The 26,020-nt window shown below is 42.1% G+C and overlaps 1 protein-coding gene across 3 annotated transcripts in view; it reads left to right on the top strand.

The window, feature by feature from the left end:
* Positions 1-23,317, top strand: part of sptlc2a (serine palmitoyltransferase, long chain base subunit 2a) — a 60,309-nt gene extending 36,992 nt beyond the window's left edge. Inside the window, exons 10-12 of one of the 3 annotated variants that reach the window (XM_035743430.2) lie at positions 15,331-15,466; positions 15,695-15,824; positions 20,988-23,317. In XM_035743430.2, the coding sequence (XP_035599323.1) occupies positions 15,331-15,466; positions 15,695-15,824; positions 20,988-21,068 (347 nt within the window). In that variant the 3' untranslated portion in view covers positions 21,069-23,317. Of the gene's footprint in view, positions 1-10,406; positions 10,645-12,562; positions 15,274-15,330; positions 15,468-15,694; positions 15,825-20,987 lie in introns of those variants that run through there. The other 2 variants (XR_008121520.1, XR_008121521.1) reach the window with 2 other exon arrangements.
* The last annotated feature ends 2,703 nt before the right edge of the window (positions 23,318-26,020 follow it).

Below are 26,020 nucleotides of genomic sequence, written 5' to 3'. Positions count from 1 at the left end.
TTGAATGAGTAGGTGTCCAAACTTTTGACTGGTTGGGTGGGTGTGTGTACAAGTATTTATTATTAAGGGTAAGCTTGAAATAGGCATGGTCCGATTTGATTCCACAATCTAAGTTTAGCTTTTTTTAATATTCCAGAAAATCTATAGTTATTTCTGGTTGCTTATCAAAGGCGTCTGGCTTTGTAGTATATACCCCTCTGCAGTACTGGCTACAGACACACACCCACACACTCACTCGCTTACTTTATTCCTGTCACTGTCCCTGCTTAGTGTTGCATTATTTTAATTTAAACATATTGTGGAAAAACATTACTTTTTTTACTTCACCTACTTTTTCCACTCTCTGTACAATACATTCAGTATGGTCAACCCTAACCTTGAATCATCACTATTGTTTCACTTTCATGCTTTTGATGGAGGTAAAGAATGTAATGTGGGAGGTTTTTAGTTTCTGCCCTCTTCTGTTTTTCACCACTCATTAAATAAGAGTGATGGCTTCCACAGATGCACAGAGTCTTTCCAGGTACAATATCTAACCCAGCACCCCAACCAACCCCTCCAATATGGCAACAATTACCCAGCAGGCCACACTGATAGGCCCTTTGGTGAGGCCCTCTCAACCAACTCTCTCGCACACACACACTTTTGTACACGTGCAAGAACAAGGGCATTTACGCACACTTTCATACACACACATGCCACTTAATCACGGCAGGACAACGACAACAAACAGTTGCTCTTGCCCTGTCTGCCCCAGGTGAAGTGTGTGTGCGTGTGTGTGTGTGTCCGGGTTTCCGCTAGGAAAAGGACAACATGACAGGAAGATTTTAAATTTTACCGTCCATTTGAGATATGTAGTGGACCCATATGTATTGGGTGCATAACCCATTAGGGCATCCACAGTGCTCAGAATGATGCAAAATATGACATTTAGATTATGGTAATACACCTGAACAGAACAGGCAACTCATGTAATGAAGAAGCCAATAAAACGTAATTTTCAAACATTTGCAGAGGCAATTTGCGGAAAAAATACATTCTAAACAGAGCACCTGGGAAAGCGCCATTCTAAACAGAGCACCTGGGAAAGCGCCATTCTAAACAGAGCACCTGGGAAAGCGCCATTCTAAACAGAGCACCTGGGAAAGCGCCATTCTAAACAGAGCACCTGGGAAAGCGCCATTCTAAACAGAGCACCTGGGAAAGCGCCATTCTAAACAGAGCACCTGGGAAAGCGCCATTCTAAACAGAGCACCTGGGAAAGCGCCATTCTAAACAGAGCACCTGGGAAAGCGCCATTCTAAACAGAGCACCTGGGAAAGCGCCATTCTAAACAGAGCACCTGGGAAAGCGCCATTCTAAACAGAGCACCTGGGAAAGCGCCATTCTAAACAGAGCACCTGGGAAAGCGCCATTCTAAACAGAGCACCTGGGAAAGCGCCATTCTAAACAGAGCACCTGGGAAAGCGCCATTCTAAACAGAGCACCTGGGAAAGCGCCATTCTAAACAGAGCACCTGGGAAAGCGCCATTCTAAACAGAGCACCTGATAACGGTTCCCTATGTGACAGATGGAAATACATTTGGATATATTTCTGTGTCTTGAGCATAATTTCAAATGTTGAGAAATGAAGAAGGGGAGGGGTGTTTCGCAGGTATGCAATGCATTCGGAAAGTATTCAAACCCCTTGACTTTTTCCACATTTTGTTATGTTACAGCATTTTGTTATGTTATTCTAAAATATACACACAATACCCCATAATGCCAAATCAATAATAGGTTTTAGACATTTTTGCAAATTTCTTAAAAATAAAATCAGAAATATTACATTTGCTTAAGTTTTCAGACCCTTTACTCAGTACTTTGTTGAAGCACCATTGACATTACAGATCAGGTCTTATTAGGTATGATGCTACACGCTTGGCACACTTGTAATTGAGGAGTTTCTCCCATTCTTCTCTGCAGATCCTCTCAAGCTCTGTCAGGTTGGATGGGGAGTATCCCTGCACAGGTATTTTCAGGTCTCTCCAGAGATGTTCGATTGGGTTCAAGTCCGGGCTCTGGCTGGGCAACTCAAGGACATACAGAGATTTGTCCCGAAGCCACTCCTGCGTTGTCTTGGCTGTGTGCTTAGGGTCGTTGTCTTGTTGGGAGGTGAACCTTTGCCCCAGTCTTGAGGTCCTGGGTGCTCTGGAGCAGGTTTTCATCAAGGATCTCTATGTACTTTGGTTTCCCTCGATCCTGACTAGTCTCATAGTCCCTGCTGCTGAATAATATCCCCACAGTAGGGATAGTGCCAGGTTTCCTCCAGACTTGACGCTTGGCATTCAGGCCAAAGAGTTTAATCTTGGTTTCATCAGACCAGACAAACTTATTTCTCATGGTCTGAGAGTCTTTAGGTGCCTTTTGGCAAACTCCAAGAGGGCAGTCATGAGTCTTTTTACTGAAGAGTGGCTTTGTCTGGCCACTCTACCATAAAGGTCTGATTGGCAGAGTGCTTCAGAGATAGTTGGCTTTCTGGAAGGTTCTCCCATCTCCACAGAGGAACTCTGGAGCTCTGTCAGAGTGACCATCCGGTTCTTGGTCACCACCCTGACCAAGGCCCTTCTCCCCCGATTACTCAGTTTGGCTGGGCGGACAGCTCTAGGAAGAGTCTTGGTTGTTCCAAACTTTTTCCATTTAAGAATGGAGGCCACTGTGTTGTTGGGAACATTCAATACTGCAGAAATGTTTTGGTACCCTTCCTCAGATCTGTGCCTCGACACAATCCTGTCTCGGAACTCTACGGACAATTCCTTCAACCTCATGGCTTGGTTCTTGCTCTGACATGCACTGTCAACTGTGGGACCTTATATAGACAGGCGTGTGCCTTTCCAAATCATGTCCAATCAATTTAATTTACTACAGGTGGACTCCAATCAAGATGTAGAAACATCTCAAGGATGATCAATGGAAACAGGATGCACCTGTGGTCAATTTCAAGTCTCATAGCAAAGGGTCTGAGTACTTATGTAAATAAGGTATTTCTGTTTTTTTAATTGTTTATACATTTGCAAAAATGTCTAAAATTCGTTTTTTATTTTGTCATTATGGGGTATTGATTGAAAAAAGACTCAATCCATTTCAGAATAAGGCTGAAACGTAACAAAATGTGGAGAAAGTCAAGTGGTCTGAATACTTTCCGAATGCACTGTAGACAAGTCTCTCTCCAGAATGGCTCAGCTGTCTCCTGCCAATTCATGTTTCCTTGTGTGAATTGTTTGCCCTTTTATTATTTAAAAAAAAATCAATTCCCCATTACGTATGTCACCAGTAGTAAATGTACCATTAACCCCTGTCATTTGGTTACATTTGAATTTATTTGAATGCATGTATTAATTAGTCATTTACCATTCTCAGAGTGGAAACGTCGTTTGCAGAGTAACCATCTATGAAGTTTTGTAAATTTGTTCATTGTCTTCTGTTTGGAGTGCTCCATGTGAACATAGAGCATGGGTCTGGTTTCTCTGACCTGATAATGCTGAAGGAGTGAGCCTGAGCACGCATAGAAGTAAGTACCTAGCCTGCTGCTCAGAAATGTTGAAAGGTGTTTATTTTTTTTACATCCATTGTGAATGATAATATATTAAAACTATAGTTTCTCACAGTAAACTGTTGCACATATGAACATCATAAATGGCACCCAAAACAGTAGAAATGGTAAGATAAATTGTAAGCTTAGCCAAACATTAAACTTACCCGCAGCCTATGAAGTCTTTAAAGTAATTGTCTCCACGTTTCCATGGTCAGATTTTGCCTATAGGCTTTGAACCAAGGTGAGGCATACCTCATGACATGAGGTAAAACATACAGGTTTCAAACAATTAAGTATATTTTCAAAATGCATACTGCCTGCAGCTCACGTTGTAAAGTGGTGGGTGACACGCTGACAGCCTGTTGCCTGCACTTGAATGGGGAGGAACACTTCAATTACCATTTGAGAAATAAAAATAGTGGCTACTTTTGTCGTTCACCAAAACAGTTTGTAACATGCGATTGCATTTAGAATCGTTGCTCAGTGAATGAATGGTCTTCTTAACCAGGGAAAATGCAGAGTGCCAAATTCAAATAAATTACTATAAAAATCAAACTTTCATTAAATCACACATGCAAGATAGCAAATTAAAGCTACACTTGTTGTGAATCCAGCCAACATGTCAGATTTCAAAAAGGCTTTTCGACGAAAGCAAACGATGCTATTATCTTAGGATAGCACCTCCGTAAACAAAGAGAGAAAAGCATATTTCAACCCTGCAGGCGAGACTCAAAACGCAGAAATAAAAAATATAATTCATGCCTTACCTTTGACGAGCTTCTTTTGTTGGCACTCCAATATGTCCCATAAACATCACAAATGGTCCTTTTGTTCGGTTAATTCCGTCTATATATATCCAAAATGTCCATTTATTTGGCGCATTTGATCCAGAAAAATACCGGTTCCAACTTGCGCAATGTGACTACAAAATAAAAGTTACCTGTAAACTTTGCCAAAACATTTCAAACTACTTTTGTAATACAACTTTAGTTTTTTTTAAACGTAAATAATCGATAAAATTGAAGACTGGATGATCTGTGTTCAATACAGGAGGAAAACAAACTGTAGACTACAAGTGACCCTCTTTCTGAACTTCATTACACAAAGGACTAACCTCAACCAATTTCTGAAGACTGTTGGCATCCAGTGGAAGTGATAGGAACTGCAAGAAGGTCCCTTAGAAATCTGGATTCCCGATGAAAACCCATTGAAAAGAGAGTGACCTAAAAAAGAAAAAATCTGAATGGTTTGTCCTCTAAGTTCTGTTATACTCACAGACATGATTCAAACAGTTTTAGAAACTTCAGAGTGTTTTCTATCCAAATCTAATAATATGCATATTTTATCTTCTGGGGATGAGTAGCAGGCAGTTGAATTTGGGCATGCATTTCATCCGGATGTGAAAATACTGCCCCATCACCAAGAAGATAAAGCACATGTTTTACTCCAGCTGCAACCAGCTGAGGAGCAACAGGTGAAAACCCACTCAAATAGTCTGTATGCTGTGCACGTGTAGTTGTTAGATAAGATGCATGACGACGAACAAAAATACAACCAGGCCAATTTCATTTAAATTATGCAAATGTTCCTATCGACCGATAAACATGGCGGTCAAATTTATTTCCATCCACTGGTATTTCCATCAATTAATTAATTAACTTTTGCAGCAGGATTTTTTTTATTGACGGAAACCATTGTGTGTGTGTGCATGCACATTCGAGCGTACGTTCAGTGACTGTGTTTCTGTAACATAGCCTTGCTCAAGGTTGTCCACATCTGATCTGATACACATATACTCCTGACAGACAAAGACATTGTTCCTGCAGGCAATCCTACCATTACTGCAGCCTCAGGAGGTCGACTACTGATCCTAGATCCTTTCTCCTCCTATTTTCCACCCTTCATTCACTGTATATAGAGCGCTGCTCCAAAGATGTCATTGAAGGACACGTTGGCATACCTGGCTCTTTTCCTCCCCTCTCACTTTGATTGACAGCAGATATGACTAAACTTGGCCTTCTTCCCTGCCTTTCCCTGTGTTTCAGAGCTAAGCTCCTAACTAAGTACCTGGCCCTCCTCCCCATCTCTCCCTTTGAGTGACAGCTGAGCTGTCCATACCTTGCTCTCCTCCCCGCCTTTCCCTTTGATTGACCACTGAACTGACCCATACCTTGAATCTGTCATTGACATCCGTGTATGTTGCGAAATTGTGATGTTGTGGCCACAGTGTTTAGCATATAGTGGTGTGCTAATTGGCATTTTTAATGATCGCTGTGTGTGTGAACTGGGTCATGACTGGAAAAGCAATCAAATTGGGGGAGGGGTCAATGTGTGTGTGTGCATGCTTGCATGAGTGTGTGCATTTATATAATGGTCTGTCTGTGTGTGCGTGCGGGATGCACAATGTACGTTTTTTTCAGTTGGAGGTCGTATATAGGTGGCCGGATATCCTGTGGTTCCCCAGGGGGACCGACACCCTCTAAACTCCCATCAGGGTGGTCCTTCAATGGGCTAGAGGGGGGATGTTTGCCCCCTCCCCCTTGATGTCACCACAGATGCACTCTTAGAGCAGAATCTGAAATAGGGAGGTGTGTGTGTGTAACTTGACTTTTCACAGAAATGATCATGCTTTGATAAGTGTAGGATTTGGGTGACAATTAGTCTCACATGTATCTCAAGTTAGGATGTGGCAATGTTCGTTAACAGGGCATATGAATGGATGTCACAGATGACCACGTAGTCTCACCACCCGTGTGTCAGCCTCAACGTTCTCCTCTGTTCTCGTGCACTGTGTTGTTTTTCAGACTGCATCTTGGCCTTTTAGAGGTGATGTTAAAACCATCCATGCTTGGTTCTCACTCAACCTTCCAGTGTCCACAGATAAAACACTGAGAGGAAGTTCATGGGAAAACCATCAAAAGACCTTCACAACACGTCTCTCTCCTCTGTGCACCACAGATAATTAATCCTACACTATGTGGGAACGGGGCTTTTTTAAACACACACACACACACACACACACACACACACACACACACACACACACACACACACATAGTGTGATTTGGTTCTATTCATCCAGTGTAATTTATACAGCGTGCCTAGCCAGGCAGTAGTACAGTAGAGCTATAACCCCTGGAGTTACAGGCCTGTAAAGTGGCCTTTAAATGTGGTGTAAAAACACCCTCTCAGATCTATGGGCCAAACCCAGTCATTCTTCACGGATAGCCCAGGCCTTATCAGGACCACAGACCAGGGCAGTGTTCATTAGGACATGGTGTAGCAGAATAGTTTGAAACAGAAAAAAATCAACAACATGTGTTTCTTATTGTTCCAAAAGCTATGTATTTGTCGAACCTTCAGAATACCCTACAGTTGGACGCATCTTTGCCTTTCGGGTAGTTCATATTGTTGTAGGACCTGTTCACCAACGAAACCACTTTTATAATAGTGTTTTTGTATTGTCCGTGCTCCTGCCTTGATTGAAGCATTAGTTGTCTAACTTTTTAATGTGTCATTTCTGCTGGTCACGCAGGGCTCTCTTGCAAAAGAAACAGTTGTCTCAATGGGACTCGCTGCCTAAATAAAGGTTAAATAGCCATGTGAAGCTACTGTGACCTACAAAACAAGTGGATATGATGTTACTGAAAGAGAGACATGCATCTGTGTTACTAGACCCTCATCAGTACAAGATGCAGAGCAGAGGTGGAGCCATCACTGCAAAGCACCAGCCAGCAAGCCTCACACCCAGATAGACTAATTATAATAATGTATTCAACTTCTACCGACAAAACTATAAAGATGTATTGTATATCACTTGTGCAAAGCTGCTGTGATGGATCCAAGTTAGTTCCACAGGTGAATAAGATTTGAAGTGAAAAGGCAAGACGTGGTTGAGTTAATGTGTTATTATTCTTCGGAGTGGTTTACAAAACCGTTGTCACAGGATGATTAGTAAACTGTAATCCTAAAAACATGTTGAAGGGATAAATATTATCTCTGGAGCCCAGGAGAAAGTCTTTGGAACAATCCCTGTTTCCACTCAGGGAAAACTCCCATTCCTTGATATTACGGTTTTCCTGTGAGTTTGGGAAGTTGGGAGGTCTCCGTCACGCCTGGGAGCATGTGGGTCTCATCTGGAGTGACGGCCACGGCAGACAGGAAATGGGACGGAGATGCAGGAAGTGCGACGGATAGAAGGGAAATGGTACTCTAGTCGTCGTCTCCCCCATCTTCAGTTGGGTACATGTCAGGGGGGCATGTATTTATGGACAAGGCCAACAATTCCGTGCCTTGATGAACATTGTGCCACTGCTCTACCAAGGACTGAACATGGCCAACAAGCGTGTCTCCTATTTACGGAATCTTTTGTTGAATTAATTTGTTTTGATTCAAAATCTGTCTTCCAGATTCCATCTGAATTCAGTTGGATGATTGAGTGGATTAAGACTGGATGGGTCCGGGCTAGAAACAGGTTTTGCATGATATCTGGTTGACATTGAGATGGGCCATACCAACACCAGCCCGTCCATCGCAGAGTGGGGGTGTTGACTTCCCCTGACTCCTGAGAAAGGCGGGGTCCAGAGTTAGTGATGTCAGACATCCCATTGTCTCTTCAGGACATTGAACTTTACATTAGATTGGAGAAGTTTGGTCTCTGAACGGTCTTGAGTTTAGAAGTGATGAACTCACTCTCCTTGCCTCGTTCTGTCTCTACCTTGCATTTGTCTTTTACTTTGCATGGTTTAGATACAGAATCTAGAGTCTTCTAAAGCTGTTAATCTTTCCATGGCTGTGTGTAAGTTTCGTGTGTGAGTGAAAACCCGATTTTGCATGGACATTGCCATATAGAGCTTCCACCCCAGCTTCTTATTCTACTGCTACTCAGAGGTGTTTGTGTGTGTGTGTGTGTGTGTGTGTGTGTGTGTGTGTGTGTGTGTGTGTGTGTGTGTGTGTGTGTGTGTGTGAAGTTTTATTAGTCATATGTACAGGAGTACAGGATACACATGGTATACATCGTCCATCGAAATGCTTACGTGTGTGTGTTCTGACCATCTCTGCTTGTCAGAAGCCCTTGAACTGAAGCTGGTGTAGAAACCTCCAAAGCGCTGTGGGTGTTTTGTACTTATCCCTCCTCTCCTCCCCCCATTCTCAGATGAGAAGGAAGTGAGGAGGAACTTTCATCTGAAAGGGAAACAGCCCCTACATCTGGAAGCTCTTTCGCCCCTCCACCCCCCTCAATCCCTCTCCTTTTCCCCCTCCACCCCTCCCCCTTCCTTCATCTCTCCACCCCCCCCATCTTTCACTCCAGATCCCTTTGCCCCGTGTCTGGAAGGAGTTAAGTGTGTATGTGTATGTGCCCGTGCCACTGCGTACGTGTGTGTGTGTGTTGTGAAACTAGCTGTTGAAAGGGTACCCCAGAAAGATTTTCTTTGGAGAGCCCTGCACCCCATCCCCCTGGAGAGAGAACACTCTGACTGAAGAGCTTGAAGTCAGCGACCACTCCACACACACACACACACACACACACACACACACACACACACACACTGCTCCCCCTGTAAGGCCTTATTGCTTTCAGATGGCCAGCCCTGCTCTGGGTCTTAATACATTTGTTCTCCTCACAGTTTATGTAGCTGATCACAGCTCTGGAGGGGAAAGGCTGGGATCATTAGGGAAATGGCTGGAGAACATGGCAACGAGTATGTGCTTGTGTGAGGGTGAACGTGAGTAAGAGGAATTGTGTTATTTTTCTCCCATTCTCTCTCCCTCTCCTCCTCCTCTCCTCCTCCCTCTCTCTCCCTCCTCCCTCTCATTCTCTCATCCCTCTCACTCTCACTTTCTTTCTCTGTCCCGTATCTCGCTCCATTTGGAAGATGAGAGGATAGTGACTCAGAACCAGACCAAGCAACCTGCTGCCATTTGTTTTCATCAAGGTCATTATCGATTTGGGAAAGCCCTAAGTGATTCTCTCTGTCCAGTGTGCAAGTCATCTCTGGCATGCATGGGCTGACTGACCATGATAATACTGTGCTGTCAGTCCTGCGCCGTCGGGTATATACTTTCCCACAGTGTGTGTGAGCAGCCGGAGGAGAGGGAGAGAGAGGGGGATGGAGTCGAAAGGGTGGGAATATGTTTTCAGGGGGGTTGTGTGCAGAGTTATCTATCCAAAACGGAGATGTATGGTTAACCCACTTCTCCAAACAAACATCCAAAAAATGTACATGATCAAATGCAAATCTTAGAATAAACTATTAAAGACTACCAGAACACACTGGATCCTCCAATTACATTGAATGAACTACAGGACAATATACAAACCCTCCAACCCAAAAAGGCCTGTGGTGTTGATGGTATCCTCAATGAAATGATAAAATAAACAGACCACAAATTCCATTTGGCTATACTTAAACTCTTTAACATCATCCTTCACTCTGGCATCTTCCCAAATATTTGGAACCAAGGACTGATCACCTCAATCCACAAACGTGGAGACAAATTTGACCCCAATAACTACCTTGGGATATGCATCAACAGCAACCTTGGAAAAATCCTCTGCATTATCATTAACAGCAGACTCGTTCATTTCCTCAAATTGGCTTTTTACCAAATGACTGTAACGACAGAACATATTCACCCTGCACACCCTAATTGACAAACAAACAAAACAAAGGCAAAATCTTCTCATGCTTTTGACTCAATTTGACATTAGGGTCTGCTATACAAATTGATTTAAAGTGGTGTTGGGGGGGTGGTACGACATTATAAAATACATGTACACAAACAACAAGTGTGTGGTTAAAATGGGCAAAAAAAACATTTCTTTCCACAGGGCCATGGGGTGAGACGAGGATGCAGCTAAAGCCCCACCCTCTTCAACATATATATCAAGGAATTGGCGAGGGCACTAAAACAGTCTGCAGCACCCAGCCTCACCCTACTAGAATCTGAAGTCAAATGTCTACTGTTTGCTGATGATCGGGTGCTTCGGTCACCAACCAAGGGCCTACAGCAGCATCTAGATCTTCTGCACATATGCTGTCAGACCTGGGCCCTGACAGTAAATCTCAGTAAGACAAGAAATAATGGTATTCCAAAAACACCGTTGCCCTAGAGCACGCACACAAACTATATGTACCTTGGTATATGTACCAGTGCCACAGGTAACTTCCACAAAGCTGTGAACGAGCTGACTGAGAGACAAGGCAAGAAGGGCCTTCTATGATCAAAATCCAATTTATTTATATAGCCCTTCGTACATCAGCTGATATCTCAAAGTGCTGTACAGAAACCCAGCCTAAAACCCAAACAGCAAGCAATGCAGGTGTAGAAGCACGGTGGCTAGGAAAAACTCCCTAGAAAGGCCAAAACCTAGGAAGAAACCTAGAGAGGAACCAGGCTATGTGGGGTGGCCAGTCCTCTTCAGGCTGTGCCGGGTGGAGATTATAACAGAACATGGCCAAGATGTTCAAATGTTCATAAATGACCAGCATGGTCCAATAATAATAAGGCAGAACAGTTGAAACTGGAGCAGCAGCACGGCCAGGTGGATAGGGGACAGCAAGTAGTCATCATGTCAGGTAGTCCTGAGGCATGGTCCTAGGGCTCAGGTCCTCCGAGAGAGAGAAAGAGAGAATTAGAGAGAGCACACTTAAATTCACACAGGACACCGAATAGAACAGAACTGACCCTGAGACGAGGCCGAGTATAGCCCACAAAGATCTCCGCCACGGCACAACCCAAGGGGGGGGTGCCAACCCAGACAGGAAGATCACATCAGTGACTCAACCCACTCAAGTGACGCACCCCTCCCAGGGATGGTATGAAAGAGCCCCAGTAAGCCGGTGACTCAGCCCCTGTAATGGGGTTAGAGGCAGAGAATCCCAGTGGAAAGAGGAGAACCGGCCAGGCAGAGACGGCAAGGGCGGTTCGTTGCGCCAGAGCCTTTCCGTTTACCTTCCCACTCCTGGGCCAGACTACACTCAATCATATGACCCACTGAAAAGATGAGTCTTCAGTAAAGACTTAAAGATTGAGACTGAGTTTGCGTCTCTTACATGGGTAGGCAGACCATTCCATAAAAATGGAGCTCTATAGGAGAAAGCCCTGCCTCCAGCTGTTTGCTTAGAAATTCTAGGGACAATTAGGAGGCCTGCTTCTTGTGACCGTAGCTTACGTGTAGGTATGTACGGCAGGACCAAATCAGAGAGAGAGGTAGGAGCAAGCCCATGTAATGCTTTGTAGGTTAGCAGTAAAACCTTGAAATCAGCCCTTGCCTTGACAGGAAGCCAGTGTAGGGAGGCCAGCACTGGAGTAATATGATCAAATGTTTTGGTTCTAGTCAGGATTCTAGCAGCCGTATTTAGCACTAACTCAAGTTAATTTAGTGCTTTATCCGGGTAGCCGGAAAGTAGAGCATTGCAGTAGTCTAACCTAGAAATGACAAAAGCATGGATTAATTTTTCTGCATCATTTTTGGACAGAAAGTTTCAGATTTTTGCAATGTTACGTAGGAAAAAAAACTGTCCTTGAAATGGTCTTGATATGTTCTTCAAAAGAGAGATCAGGGTTCAGAGTAACGCCAAGGTCCTTCAGAGTTTTATTTGAGACGACTGTACAACCATTAAGATTAATTGTCAGATTCAACAGAAGATCTCTTTGTTTCTTGGGACCTAGAACAAGCATCTCTGTTTTGTCCGAGTTTAAAAGTAGAACGTTTGCAGCCATCCACTTCCTTATGTCTGAAACACATGCTTCCAGCGAGGGCAATTTTGGGGCTTCACCATGTTTCATTGAAATGTACAGCTGTGTGTCATCCGCATAGCAGTGAAAGTTAACATTATGTTTTCGAATGACATCCCCAAGAGGTAAAATATATAGTGAAAACAATAGTGGTCCTAAAACGGAACCTTGAGGAACACCGAAATGTACAGTTGATTTGTCAGAGGATACACCATTCACAGAGACAAACTGATATCTTTCCGACAGATACGATCTAAACCAGGCCAGAACTTGTCCGTGTAGACCAATTTGGGTTTCCAATCTCTCCAAAAGAATGTGGTGATCGATGGTATCAAAAGCAGCACTAAGGTCTAGGAGCACGAGGACAGATGCAGAGCCTCGGTCTGATGCCATTAAAAGGTAATTTACCACCTTGACAAGTGCAGTCTCAGTGCTATGATGGGGTCTAAAACCAGACTGAAGCATTTTGTATACATTGTTTGTCTTCAGAAAGGCAGTGAGTTGCTGCCCAACAGCCTTTTCAAATAATTTTGAGAGGAATGGAAGATTCGATATAGGCCGATAGTGTTTTATATTTTCTGGGTCAGGGTTTGGCTTTTTCAAGAGAGGCTTTGTTACTGCCACTTTTAGTGAGTTTGGTACACATCCCGTGGATAGAGAGTTGTTTATTATGTTCAACATAGGAAGGCCAAGCACAGGAAGCAGCTCTTTCAGTAGTTTAGTTGGAATAGGGTCCAGTATGCAGCTTGAAGGTTTAGAGGCCATGATTATTTTCATCATTGTGTCAAGAGATATAGTGCTAAAACACTTGAGCGTCTCTCTTGATCCTAGGTCCTGGCAGAGTTGTGCAGACTCAGGACAACTGAGCTTTGAAGGAGGACGCAGATTTAAAGAGGAGTCCGTAATTTGCTTTCTAATAATCATGATCTTTTCCTCAAAGAAGTTCATGAATGTATCACTGCTGAAGTGAAAGCCATACTCTCTTGGGGAATGCTGCTTTTTAGTTAGCTTTGCGACAGTATCAAAAAGGAATTTCGGATTCTATGCCATTCAAAGGAACATTGCATTTGACATGCCAATTAGGATCTGGCTGAAAATACTTGAATCAGTTGTAGAACCCATTGCCCTTTTATGGTTGTGAGGTCTGGGGTCCGCTCACCAACCAAGAATTCACAAAAAGGGACAAAAACCAAATTAAGAGACTGCTTGCAGAATTCTGCAAAAATATCCTCAGTGTACAACGTAAAACACCAAATAATGCATGCAGAGTAGAATTAGGCTGATACCTGGTAATGATCAAAATCCAGAAAAGAGCCGTTCAATTCTACAACCACCTAAATGGAAGCAATTCCAAAACCTTCCCTAACAAAGCCATCACCTACAGAGAGATGAACCTGGATAAGAGTCCCCTAAGCAAGCTGGTCCTGGGGCTCTGATCACAAACAGACCCCACAGAGACCCAGGACAGCAGCACAATTAGATCCAAACAAATCACGAGAAAACAAAAATATTATTACTTGAGACATTGGAAAGAATTAGCAAAAAAACAGCAAACTAGAATGCTATTTGGCCCTAAACAGAGAGTACACAGTGGCAGAATACCTGACCACTGTGACTGACCCAAACTTATGGAAAGCTTTGACTATGTACAGACTCAGTGAGCATAGCCTTGCTATTGATAAAGGCCACCATAGGCAGACCTGGCTCTCAAGAGAAGACAGGCTATGTGCACACTGCCCACAAAATGAGGTGGAAACTGAGCTGCACTCCCTAACCTCTTGCCAAATGTATGACCAAATTAGAGAGACAGATTTCCCTCAGATTACACAGATCCACAAAGAATTAAAAAACAAACCCAATTTGAATAAACTCCCATATCTATTGGGTGAAATACCACAGTGTGCCATCAACCAGTGAGTCACTTGATTTGGCAATGTTAACACATGTTTCCGGAGGGGGGGGGCTATCCCCCCTTAATCAGCCAATCAAGTCAACTTTCATATATGTTATACACACGTCGAGTCCAATGATCCCCTGTCACGTTCCCACACTTGTCGCGTTCCCTCTTCTCCTCTCGCTCAAGTGATTGCTGCTCCACCCGTTTCATCAAAAACGTCAGCATTCCATAAACCAATCCTGATGTGTGTGTGTGTCACTCTCTAATGTGTAGCTCTCAATTGGGGATGATGCGTTTTGTTCAGCCTGGCACCCCAGGCAGGAATGTGCCACTGCAAAGTGACTTGAAGGCGTCACTTAGCACATCTGGCCAACGGTGGCAGAGGGGCGACTAGCAGGGGGGAATCGTCAGGGAAGGGGAAATTCCTGGGCCCGAGTCCTTAGCATGCGCGGAATATTTGACAAGTGAAAACCGTGGCGTGCAGAAATGCAAGCTGGCCCTCTGAAACTGTTCCGTCCGCCTCATAGCCAATAAAGGAACAGGCGGAATTCTGCTCTCCCTCAATATTACTGCGAGGAGCTTGGTGAGAAAGTGTGTTGACCTCCTTTCAAAGGCAGATGTGTATGTACAAGTTGTAATCAATTGGCTCGTAATGTTTCAGCCCTTGAAGCACACACAGACCCTTTCACATACACACACATAGGCTTGCGTAGACAGAAAGACAGACAACCTGCATCCCCAATGCGGTGTAGGAATAGATAGAGATCTGCAGTATGTGCCTGGGGCATGAGGGTCTGTCTTGAGCTCTACCAGTCTGATAAAGGCTACAGCCAGATGGTAACAGAGAGACAGACGGGGTTAACATCAGCTGTCTGTCTGGACAGAGGACAAACCACTGTAGGGTGTTACTGTGTCATCTTAGAAAGAGTTTTAACCAACATTGAGTAGGTTCAGGCTTTAGCTACTCATTTTTAAATCCTTCAAAATTCACGTGTGTGTGTGTGTGTGTGTGTGTGTGTGTGTGTGTGTGTGTGTGTGTGTGTGTGTGTGTGTATGTGTGTGTGTGTGTGTGTGTGTGTGTGTGTGTGTGTGTGTGTGTGTGTGTGTGTGTGTCCAGGTCGTGATCGCGTGCAGCAGTTGGCAGAGAACACTTTGTATTTCCGTAGGAGACTGACAGAGATGGGCTTTATCATCTACGGAAACAACGACTCGCCCGTAGTACCCATGATGCTCTACATGCCGGCCAAGATAGGGTGAGTTAGCCCTGGCATCCACAGTTTAATCTATGAATATGAGAGGTTGCCTTTCCCTAGCCCCATTCCTCAATCGTAAACCAAGTGGCTTGAATGCAGTTTTGTTTTTCAAATGAGGCTCAAAACTTTAAATACATATTTGGTTGCGCACCTACTCACAAACTACTCCTCTAAAGTTGTTGTTCGATGCCCTCTCTTGCTTTCTCTCTCGCTCTCTCTTTCTCTCAGGGCGTTTGGTAGAGAGATGCTGAAGAGGAACATCGGGGTGGTGGTGGTGGGCTTTCCAGCCACACCCATCATTGAGTCCAGAGCACGATTCTGTATCTCTGCCGCTCACACCAAAGACATGCTCGACACGGTAACTATAAAAGGAATATGCAAAGCAAGAATATGTTAGCTACATGAAGTAGCTAAGGGAAAACTTGGCACAAAATGCTTGGCACAAAATGGCTACCCTTTTCACACCAAAGACATAAAGAGCGTACACTTATGGTCCTGTGTCCTTCCGTTCTTTCTTCCATTCTATAGCTTCCACTTCCTAGTGCAGCGTTTTCCAAACTTGGGTACAGGACCCCATGTGGGGTCACCAAATTGAAAAATGGGGTGGATAGAGAAAATAAAACTTACCTTGGTAGGTTGCCCCCCCATCCCCCTTAGTGGTGGGTGTATGTAAGTGTGACCTCCCCTCATTGCTGGCATTAAATCTAACTGCCTCTCTTAATCTCTCTCTCCCCCAGGACTCCCCATTTAACTCTGCTGAAAAGCACACTCCCTCTGCCTCCACCTCTTTTTTATCCTCTTTTAACTACTTCTCTCTTTCACAAAGGCCTGTACCCCCTCTCTCCTCCCCCTAGCACCCAAACCGCCCTTTGATGTGACGTTATCTGTTTTCACATTGAATCTAGGGCTGCTGGGCGGTATACTGTATTTTATGATATACCGGTATTGATGTAGGGACCGGTTTAAGTTTTTACTTAACCTTCTGTACCCGTATTTGAATGTTTGGTTTGTTAAATGCGATACGCCATGTGTAATGTCAATTTTTTATAGTTTACTTCGCTACTTGAGTCATCTCTCTCCGCTCTTTCTCTCCGTGCCAAAACTAGCCACGCCCTCTGTAACTCAAGGAGCACAATTGATGTTCCTCAACCATGAGACACTTGCGTTCAGTCTGCTTGGTTAATGCAGCACATGCAACAATGTTGACAACAACAATGCTGTTTTCACTTTGCTTCTTAATATAAATCCACTAGCGTTCTTTAATGACACTATTCGTTTGTGTTTCTCACATCAGCAAACGGCTAGTTTGTCTTTTCTTAGCAAGTTGCCCTAAATCTTGTGAGATGCTAATTGTTAGCTGCTAATGCTAATAGCTAGCTAATAAATGTACTGCTTAAGAGCAAACGTAGCTAGCTAATACAGCCTTATACAGTGATGGTGTAGACTTAAATCAGCATGTTGTTTGTGCAACAGTATCTTCTAAATCAAAGAGGAATATGCAAAGCAAGAATATGTTAGCTACATGAAGTAGCTAAGGGAAAACATGCAATGTAGTCAATGCTTATAGGGTCCCCTTGGAAACACTTATTAACACTAGTTCCTACCCTGTCACAATAACTTCTCCCTGGCATTTTAATTAATTGTCATCTCAAACAACACTGTATTCAAAGTGCCCACTATTATATTCTAACTATGGAATTAGAATAGTCATTCTATTTCCATGATTCCAACAGTTTTGCTCTAATTCGCAAGTCAAATCGCAATTGCAACATTTGGTTAAAAATAATTCCTAGATTATTTGCCCACATCATGCAGTCCTACGTGGCAGTGTGGAAGTTCTCAATTGAGCAGTGGTGTAAAGTACTTAAGTAAAAATACTTTCAAGTAAGTCGTTTTCTTTGGTATCTGTACTTTACAAAAAGAAATGGACAACTTTTATTTCACTACATTCCAAAAGAAAATACTGTACTTTTTACTCAATACATTTTTTCTAAAAGTACTCGTTACATTTTGAATGCTTAACGGGACAGGAAAATGGTCCAATTCACACACTTGTCAAGAGAACATCCCTGGTCATCCCTACTGCCTCTGATCTGGAGGACTCATAAAACACAAATGCTTTGTTTGTAAATTATGTCTGAGTGTTGGAGTGTGCCCCTGGCTATCCGTAAAAAATAAATAAATAAAAAAAAGAACATTGTACCATCTGGTTTGCTTAATATAAGGAATTTGAAATTATTGATCCTTTTTACTTTTGGTAGTATAGTATATTTAAAGTATATTTAAAACCAAATACTTTTAGACTTTTACTCAAGTAGAATTTTACTGGGGGACTTTCACTTTTAGTTGAGTAATTTTCTATTAACGTATCTTTACTTTTACTCAAGTATGACAATTGGGTACTTTTTCCACCACTGCAATTGAGTGCAGGAAATGCAGAAATGATAAAGGTGCTAAAATTTGTTTTGGTTGGATTGAACCTTATAAAACAATCGTAATGGAGAAAGTCTCATTGAAATCACTTACAATGTAGGTGTTGCCACCCTAGGATCACTCACGACTCATAAAGGGGCGGCAGGTAGCCTAGTGGTTAGAGCGTTGGACTACTAATCGGAAGATGGCAAGATTGGTAAAAATCTGTCGTTCTGAACAAGGCAGTTAACCCACTGTTCTGAGGCCGTCATTGTAAATAAGAGTTTGTTCTTAACTGACTTGCCTAGTTAAATAAAGGTACAATTAAAAATATATGTTGTTATTATTCAAAAACTAAAAATACCATCCAATTTTTTTTTTAATACCGTGATATAGTATTTTGGCCATATCGCCCAGACCTAATTGAGTCACACATTTTTACATTTTCTCCCTCAAGTTTTTATTCACGTTTTGTATTTCATCATAGTTGTAACTAGACTCGTGCTTATATAGACTCATGCTCAGTCAGTGGTTTTGGGAGAGATAAAAAGTTGACTAGAGTGGGATTTACCTCAGGAAGTAATTTGAATTTAAGATTAAAAAATGGAGAAGAAAAAAATGCTTTTTTTATTGAGAATTCACAGGAAAAAGTGTTTTGTTGAATTGGAATATCAGTATATTTCCTGAATTTACTTTTTTCAATTCATATAGACTCCAACCCTGGTGGAGGGAGTGATGGAGTGAGGGCTTCCACTTGCCCATAATGCTCTCTGATACGCTCTTGCCATCCACAGCAGCTCCAATGAATGTCTTTCTTTCTACTTTCTTCCTATCTCACGCACTCCTTCTCTCCCATACATTTTCCATCACCCCTTTTTTCACATAAAGCAGTGCTTTCCTTGTCTGTCTTTCTCTCACACTCTATCTCTCTCTTCCCCTCTTACTCTGGCCCTTTCTCTCTCTTTCATATATCTACAGTTGAAGTCGGAAGTTTACATACATAGCCAAATACATTTAAACTCAGTTTTTCACAATTCCTGACATTTTTCCAAGTACAAATTCCTTGTCTTAGGTCAGTTAGGATCACCACTTTATTTTAAGAATGTGAAATGTCAGAATAGTAGTAGAAAGAATGATTGATTTATTTCATCACATTCCCATTGGGTCAGAAGTTTACATACACTCAATTAGTATTTGGTAGCATTGCCTTTAAATTGTTTAACTTGGGTCAAACATTTCGGGTAGCCTTCCACAAGCTTCCCACAATAAGTTGGGTAAATTTTGGCCCATTCTTCCTGACAGAGCTGGTGTAACTAAGTCAGGTTTGTAGGCCTCCTTGCTCGCACACGCTTTTTCAGTTCTGCCCACAAATGTTCTATAGGATTGAGGTTAGAGCTTTGTGATGGCCACTCCAGTACCTTGACTTTGTTGTCCTTAAGCTATTTTGCCACAACTTTGGAAGTATGCTTGGGGTCAAGACCCATTTACGACCAAGCTTTAACTTCCTGACTGATGTCTTGAGATGTTGCTTCAATATGTCCACATAATTTTCCTTTCTCATGATGCTATCTGTTTTGTGAAGTGCACCAGTCCCTCCTGCAGCAAAACTGCAACATGATGTTGCCACCCCCTTGCTTCATGGTTGGGATGTTGTTCTTTGGTTTGCAAGCCTCCCCCTTTTTCCTCCAAACATTACGATGGTTATTATGGCCAAACAGTTCTATTTTTATTTCTCCAAAAAGTACCATCTATGTCCCCATGTGCAATTGCAAACTGTAGTCTGTCTTTTTTATGGCGGTTTTGGAGCAGTGGCTTCTGCCTTGCTGTTCGGCCTTTCGGGTTATGTTGATATAGGACTCGTTTTACTGTGGATATAGATACTTTTGTACCTGTTTCCTCCAGCATCTTCACACGGTCCTTTGCTTTTGTTCTGGGATTGATTTGCACTTTTCGCACCAAAGTACGTTCACCTCTAGGAGAAAGAATGCGTCTCCTTCCTGAGCAGTATGACGGCTGCGTGATCCCATGGTGTTTATACTTGCGTACTATTGTTTGTACAGATGAAGGTGGAACCTTCCGGCATTTGGAAATTGCTCCCAAGGATGGACCAGACTTGTGGAGGTCTTTTTTCTGAGGTCTTTCCTGATTTCTTTTGATTTTCCCATGATGTCAAGCAAAAGAGGCACTGAGTTTGAAGGTAGGCCTTGAAATACGTCCACAGGTACACCTCCAATTGACTCAAATTATGTCAATTAGCCTATCAGAAGCTTCTAAAGCCATTACATCATTTTCTGGAAGCTGTTTAAAATCTCAGTCAACTAAGTGTATGTAAACTTCTGACCCACTGGAATTGTGAACAGTGAATAAGTGAAATAGTCTGACAGTAAACAATTGTTGGAAAAATGACTTGTCATGCACAAAGTAGATGTCCTAACCGACTTGCCAAAACTATAGTTTGTCAACAAGATATTTGTGGAGTTGTTGAAAAACAAGTTAATGACTCCAACCTAAGTGTATGTAAACCTCTGGCTTCAACTGTATCTGCTGTCTGCTATCCATTCTTTGGTGTCACATTGATTTGTGTATCACCTCTCTACCCTCTCTTCTTGTCTTACATCACTGTGCCTCTTTAGTGCCTGGCCAATAGTGAGATTCTGCCATTATGGGTCTTGATGTGATAGTCATGTTGTAGATGAGTGAGTTGTGTGAGAGATCCCCATGCTAGCTCTGCTCTCTCAAGTCCCAGTCTTCCCCCATCATAGATCCTACTGTACCATGTGTTAGTGATCTGGGAGGGCTTGTATCACTCTCAACTGACTAACATCAAATGGTAGCTTCAGACATCTCTCGTCAGCCTGTGTTAGACGTAGACGTGAGTTTTGGCGTAAGTGTTTCTTCCATCGGTATACATGTAAAGCAAGATGGTGTGTGTTTGTTTTGTCAGGCTGTGAGTGTAATCAGAAATGTGTGTCTCTGCAGGCATGACGTGTGTGTGATCATTAGTGTGTTGTGTGTTCGGGTTAGAGTGATCATTGACATGCGTGTATGTGTGTCTTCAGATCTGTGTGATAATGTAACATTCATGGTGTGTGTGTGTCTCTATGGTTAGGCCCTGAGTGTGATCAGTGAGGTAGGAGACCTGCTGCAGGTCAAGTACTCCAGACACAAGAGACTGCCCTCTCTGGACTGAGTCGTCGACCATAGCATCTGCGACCAGATACAAGACTGAACTGGACCACAGTGGTCTAGACCGGATCGGACCAGATTGGACTGGCAGTCTTCCACACCCAGAACCAAAATGTGCTCGCCTTGATGTCACAGAACCACTTTATTCATCTAACACAAGGTTTTAACTTTCACACGCCTGCCTTATTTTACCAGCAAACTCACTGCATTATGGCGAAGAAGAAGAAAAAAACTCGGAAAACATTTATTTTTTCAAACGATTATTTCTTACCTCTGTTTTGTCTTAAATAATGAAATGTTGGGTCTGCATCTTAATTTGTGGCATTTTGTTTCTGGAGGAATAGTAGACTGAGGACTGTTTATGTGTGCTTGTTTTATTGTTTTATTTTAGCTGCTTTATGTCATGCCTATGTCATGTCATCTCTGACTGTGTGTGTTTGGGAGAAACGGTGTGATTTGGAAAGACCAACCTAAATGTAGCTTCCGAAGCTTTCGGAAGTATTTAAACATTTTGGAGGAAAGATGGGGAGTTGAAGAAAAACAACAACAAGAATAATCAACACAAACAAACAAACTGATTTCTAAAGGTCATAAAACACACTGAGTTTCTGTTAGAAGTGTCCCTTAGGTACAGATCTCGGACCAGCTTACCCTCCACAAAACCTATCCTTACCCATTGGGGTTGAAATGTGTAACTGACCTTAGCACAGTGTCAAGGGGCAATGGTATCCTACTCTACTCAGTGATGGTATTGCTATGAAGTACAGTTTAGGAGTGCTTTGAGATGCATGTTTAGTGTAACTGAATCCTGGAGCTAAACTTTGCTGTTCTAACTTGCAGCCAGGAACCGTGTCTTACTTGAATCTCTAACTACGTTCTCTTTCCAAAGTATATATGATTTTTATTTACAGATGACTATATCTCATAACAGGTCAGAGTGAGAGACGTTGTACCAAGGCCTTTACTTTCAGATGAGCTATGAGCACATCACTCCTCCTCGCTCGTATCCACTAGCCCTTGGTTCCAGGCTGTTTCAGCTGTAGCTCCTAACCACAGATCTAGGATCAGATTATTTTATCCCGATCCTAACGTTATCATTAGGGGGATGAACAACTATATGACCCAGTATCGGTGGTTTGGGGGAAAACTCCACCCACTCCAGTAGAAAAAGTCTGGTATCCAGGGAAATGGATCTATCAGATGACAGACTTAGTCTTAACCAAACATGTGTGTGACAGAGAGAGTTGTTTAATGTACAGATTTATTTATTCATTGTTTCCATGTTTTTTTTTTCTCAATTTGGAAAAAATGTAACATTTTATCACTGGCAGCTCTGAAGCCATGTCCTGCATGCACATACCTTTACACCTCTCTGACTGATCACATGCCCTCAGTGCAATCACTACTGATGTGTATTTTATCGTTTGGCACACCTTAGCGCTACATGCACAGTATGACGTAGTCACTGACGCTGCTAGTACACCATGAAACAAGGTGCTCAACTGTACACACTACCTACATACAACACTCCTTCCTGTGGCTTTGTTTTTGTTTTTAAATACAACCTGAACTCGTTCCAAAATGACTGATTTTATTGTATGAAATTGATATCTCTTTGAAGACAAGGACATGTTCTGTTTGTGTAAAAAAAAAAAAAAATCTTTGAGAGTTTATTAATATAAGTAACCTGCAAAGAGTTGGAGGAGAGACATTTAAGATCATTGAAAATATTGAATATAGAGAACTAAATAGATTTTCATTCATTTGTATTACTGTACAAAGAACTCACAATGACACATGATTTGACTCATTCAGCTAGCTATTTTTTTGTTTCCTCAAAGGCAAAAAGTTAAGAAGTAAATCTGCACTGGATGTGTGTAAAAATGTATTTTGTATATTTCTATTTTTCTTGTTTGCACAAAGAGAAATACAACATGATACTGATGAGGTGTCAAAGTCTTAACGTCACAATTCTTAAGATTTAAACACTGTCCTTATGCCTCATCTGTGGATGACCTGTCTCTTGGGTGAGATACAGGGTGTGAGTGGCCATTCAACTGCTTTAAAAAAATATATATACATGTATGTGTTCTAACATAACTTGGATGTGCTACAAATAGTGCATAATAATAGCTGTACTTTTTTTGGATCAAAGAAAAATGCAGTGTTTGCTACATATCAGTGGATGACCTATTTGTACCTGTTTCACTCATGTTACGGACATCAAAATGTCATTAAAATAATGTAACAACGTTTTTGTGTTTTATTACAAATCAAATGTTATTGACTTATTACACATCAGGGCCTGTATTACGAAAGCGTCTCAGAGTAGAAGTGCTGATCTCGGACCAGACCCCACCTCTTATTCATTATGATTTTAAAATGCAAAAAGGATCCTAGATCAGCACTCTTGAGTCGGTTCGTGAATGAGGCCAGATGACTAATTTTCTTCACGAGTTCCGTTTAATTTTGCTTTAGCTACAGTGCCTTCAGAAAGTATTCATAACCCTTGACTTATACCTAATTTTCTTGTGTTACAGCCTGAATTCAAATTGGATTAAATAGATTTGTTCTCTCACCCAGCTACAACCAATACACCATTATGACAAAGTGGAAACATGTTTTTGAAATTTGTACAAATTTATTGAAAATGAAAAACACAAGTATTCACACCCCTGAGCCAATACTTTTTAAAAGCGCCTTTGGCAGTGATTACAGCTGTGAGTCTTTCTGGGTTAGTCTCGAAGAGCTGAGGCTCCCGAGTGGCGCAGCTCTCTAAGGCACTGGATCTCAGTGCTAGAGGTGTCATTACAGACCCTGGTTCGATTTCAGGCTGTATCACAACTGGCCGTCGTCCGGGTGAGGGTTTGGCCGAGGTAGGCCGTCATTGTACATAAGAATTTGTTCTTAATTGACTTGCCTAGTTAAATAAAATAAATTAAGAGATTCCCACACCTGGATTGTGCAACGTTCTTCCATTATTATTCTCAAAATTCTTCATTGTCAATTGGTTGTTGATCATTGCTAGACAACCATTTTCAGGTCTTGACATAGATTTTCAAGTAGATTTCAAAACTGTGGCTCGTCCTCCGGAACATTCACTGTCTTCTTGGTAAGCAACTCCCGTGTAGATTCAGCCTTGTGTTTTAGGTTATTGTCCTTTTGAAAGGTGAATTCATCTCCCAAGTGTCTGGTGGAAAGCAGACTGAACCAGGTTTTCCTCCTGGATATTGCCTGTGCTTAGATCCATGACATTAATTTTTTCCTGAAAAACTCCCCAGTACTTAACAATTACAAGCATACCCATAACATGATACAGCCACCACTATGCTTGAAAATATGGAGAATGGTGCTCAGTAATGTATTGGATGGCCCAAAATTCAACACTTTGTATTCAGGACATAAAGTTCATTTCTTTGCTACTTTCTTAGCAGTATTACTTTAGTGCCTTGTTGCAAACAGAATGCATGTTTTTGAATATTTTTTATTCTGTACAGGTTTCTTTTCGCTCTGTCAATTAGGTTAGTATTGTGGAATAACTACAATGTTGTTGATCCATCCTCAGTTTTCTCCTGTAACTGTTTTAAAGTCACCTTTGGCCTCATGGTGAAGACCCTGAGCGGTTTCCTTCCTCTCCGACAACTGAGCTAGGAAGGACACCTGTTTCTTTGTAGTAACTGGGTTTATTGATGCACCATTGAAAGTGTAGTTAATGACTTCATGCTCAAAGGGATATTACATGTCTGCTTTTTAAAAAATCCATTTACCAATTGGTGCCCTTATGAGGCATTGGAAAGCGTCCCTGGAAAATCCCTGCTCGACTGAGGGACCTTCCAGATAATTGTATGTGTGGGGTACAGAGATGAGGTAGTCATGTTAAATGCTATTATGGCACACAGAGTGAGTCCATGCAACTTATTATGTGACTTAAGTAAATGTTTACTCCTGAACTTATTTAGGCTTGCCATAACAAAGAGTTTGAATACTTAAGACATTTCAGCTTTTTATTTTGTATTACATTTGTAAAATAAATAAATAAAACAATTCCACTTTGACATTATTGGGTATTGTGTGTAGGTCAGGTTTGTGAATACTTTCTGAACGTACTGTATGGAATTGAACAGAGTGGTGCAGAAAAGAAACAAGCTAAGATCAAACCTGTAATAGGTGTTGAGAGCTGTTAACAGGATCACTTTGAATACTGTCTCTCTGTTTCCAGCACATCTTATACCTTGAGCTGAACAACAGCTCCTTCATCACTTGCTCTCTTAAAACACATCACCTTTTCCTTTTTCTTAGCAAGACAGCCTGACGGAAGTCTGAGATAACACACAGAATCTCTCTCACAAACTCACTCTCATGCTCGCTCTCGTTCACACAGTATAATCCTGAAGAAATGGGAGATTTCTAGATAATGTTATCCTTCTCGTGTGTCATAATTCAGAGCTGGTTCATCGGTTATCAAAGGGAGAGTTCGGTCTGAGGGCTAACATAAAATCAGGTGTGGTTTTTAATTCAACATGTTTATCACAGAATAAATTCATACTGGAAATCATGCTGGAAATCATGCCATGTCTTTGTCTTGCGTCTTTCGCTATCTCCGATTCCCTCTGTGGAGAGAAGTTCTTCAGTTCTCCCTCTTTAGTTCACAAGGTCACAACCGTCATCAGCTTCACTTCATATGTGTCTTCAGTCTGGGAGAAAACCCAACACTCTCGTCCCTGGCTTCTGCAACCTTTGGAGTCAAAACGGGGAATTCTGACACATGGACAAGATGATAGCGAGATAAATGGGAACTCTGTGGGGAAAGTCATTTAATTAAGCTCATCCCCGAACAAAGAAAATGAATTATTCCAATTAATTTGCATTATTAAACCACACGCCCCTCTAATCCAACGGGGAGTGTCTAACCTTCAGACTTATTCAAAAGGGAGCATTCTCTGTTTAGCCACCATC

This window comes from Oncorhynchus keta, unplaced genomic scaffold (assembly GCF_023373465.1).
Source record: "Oncorhynchus keta strain PuntledgeMale-10-30-2019 unplaced genomic scaffold, Oket_V2 Un_contig_5916_pilon_pilon, whole genome shotgun sequence".
Taxonomy (NCBI): domain Eukaryota; kingdom Metazoa; phylum Chordata; class Actinopteri; order Salmoniformes; family Salmonidae; genus Oncorhynchus; species Oncorhynchus keta.
Note: the sequence above shows the minus strand (reverse complement) of the source record. Positions and strands in the feature narration are given on the sequence as shown.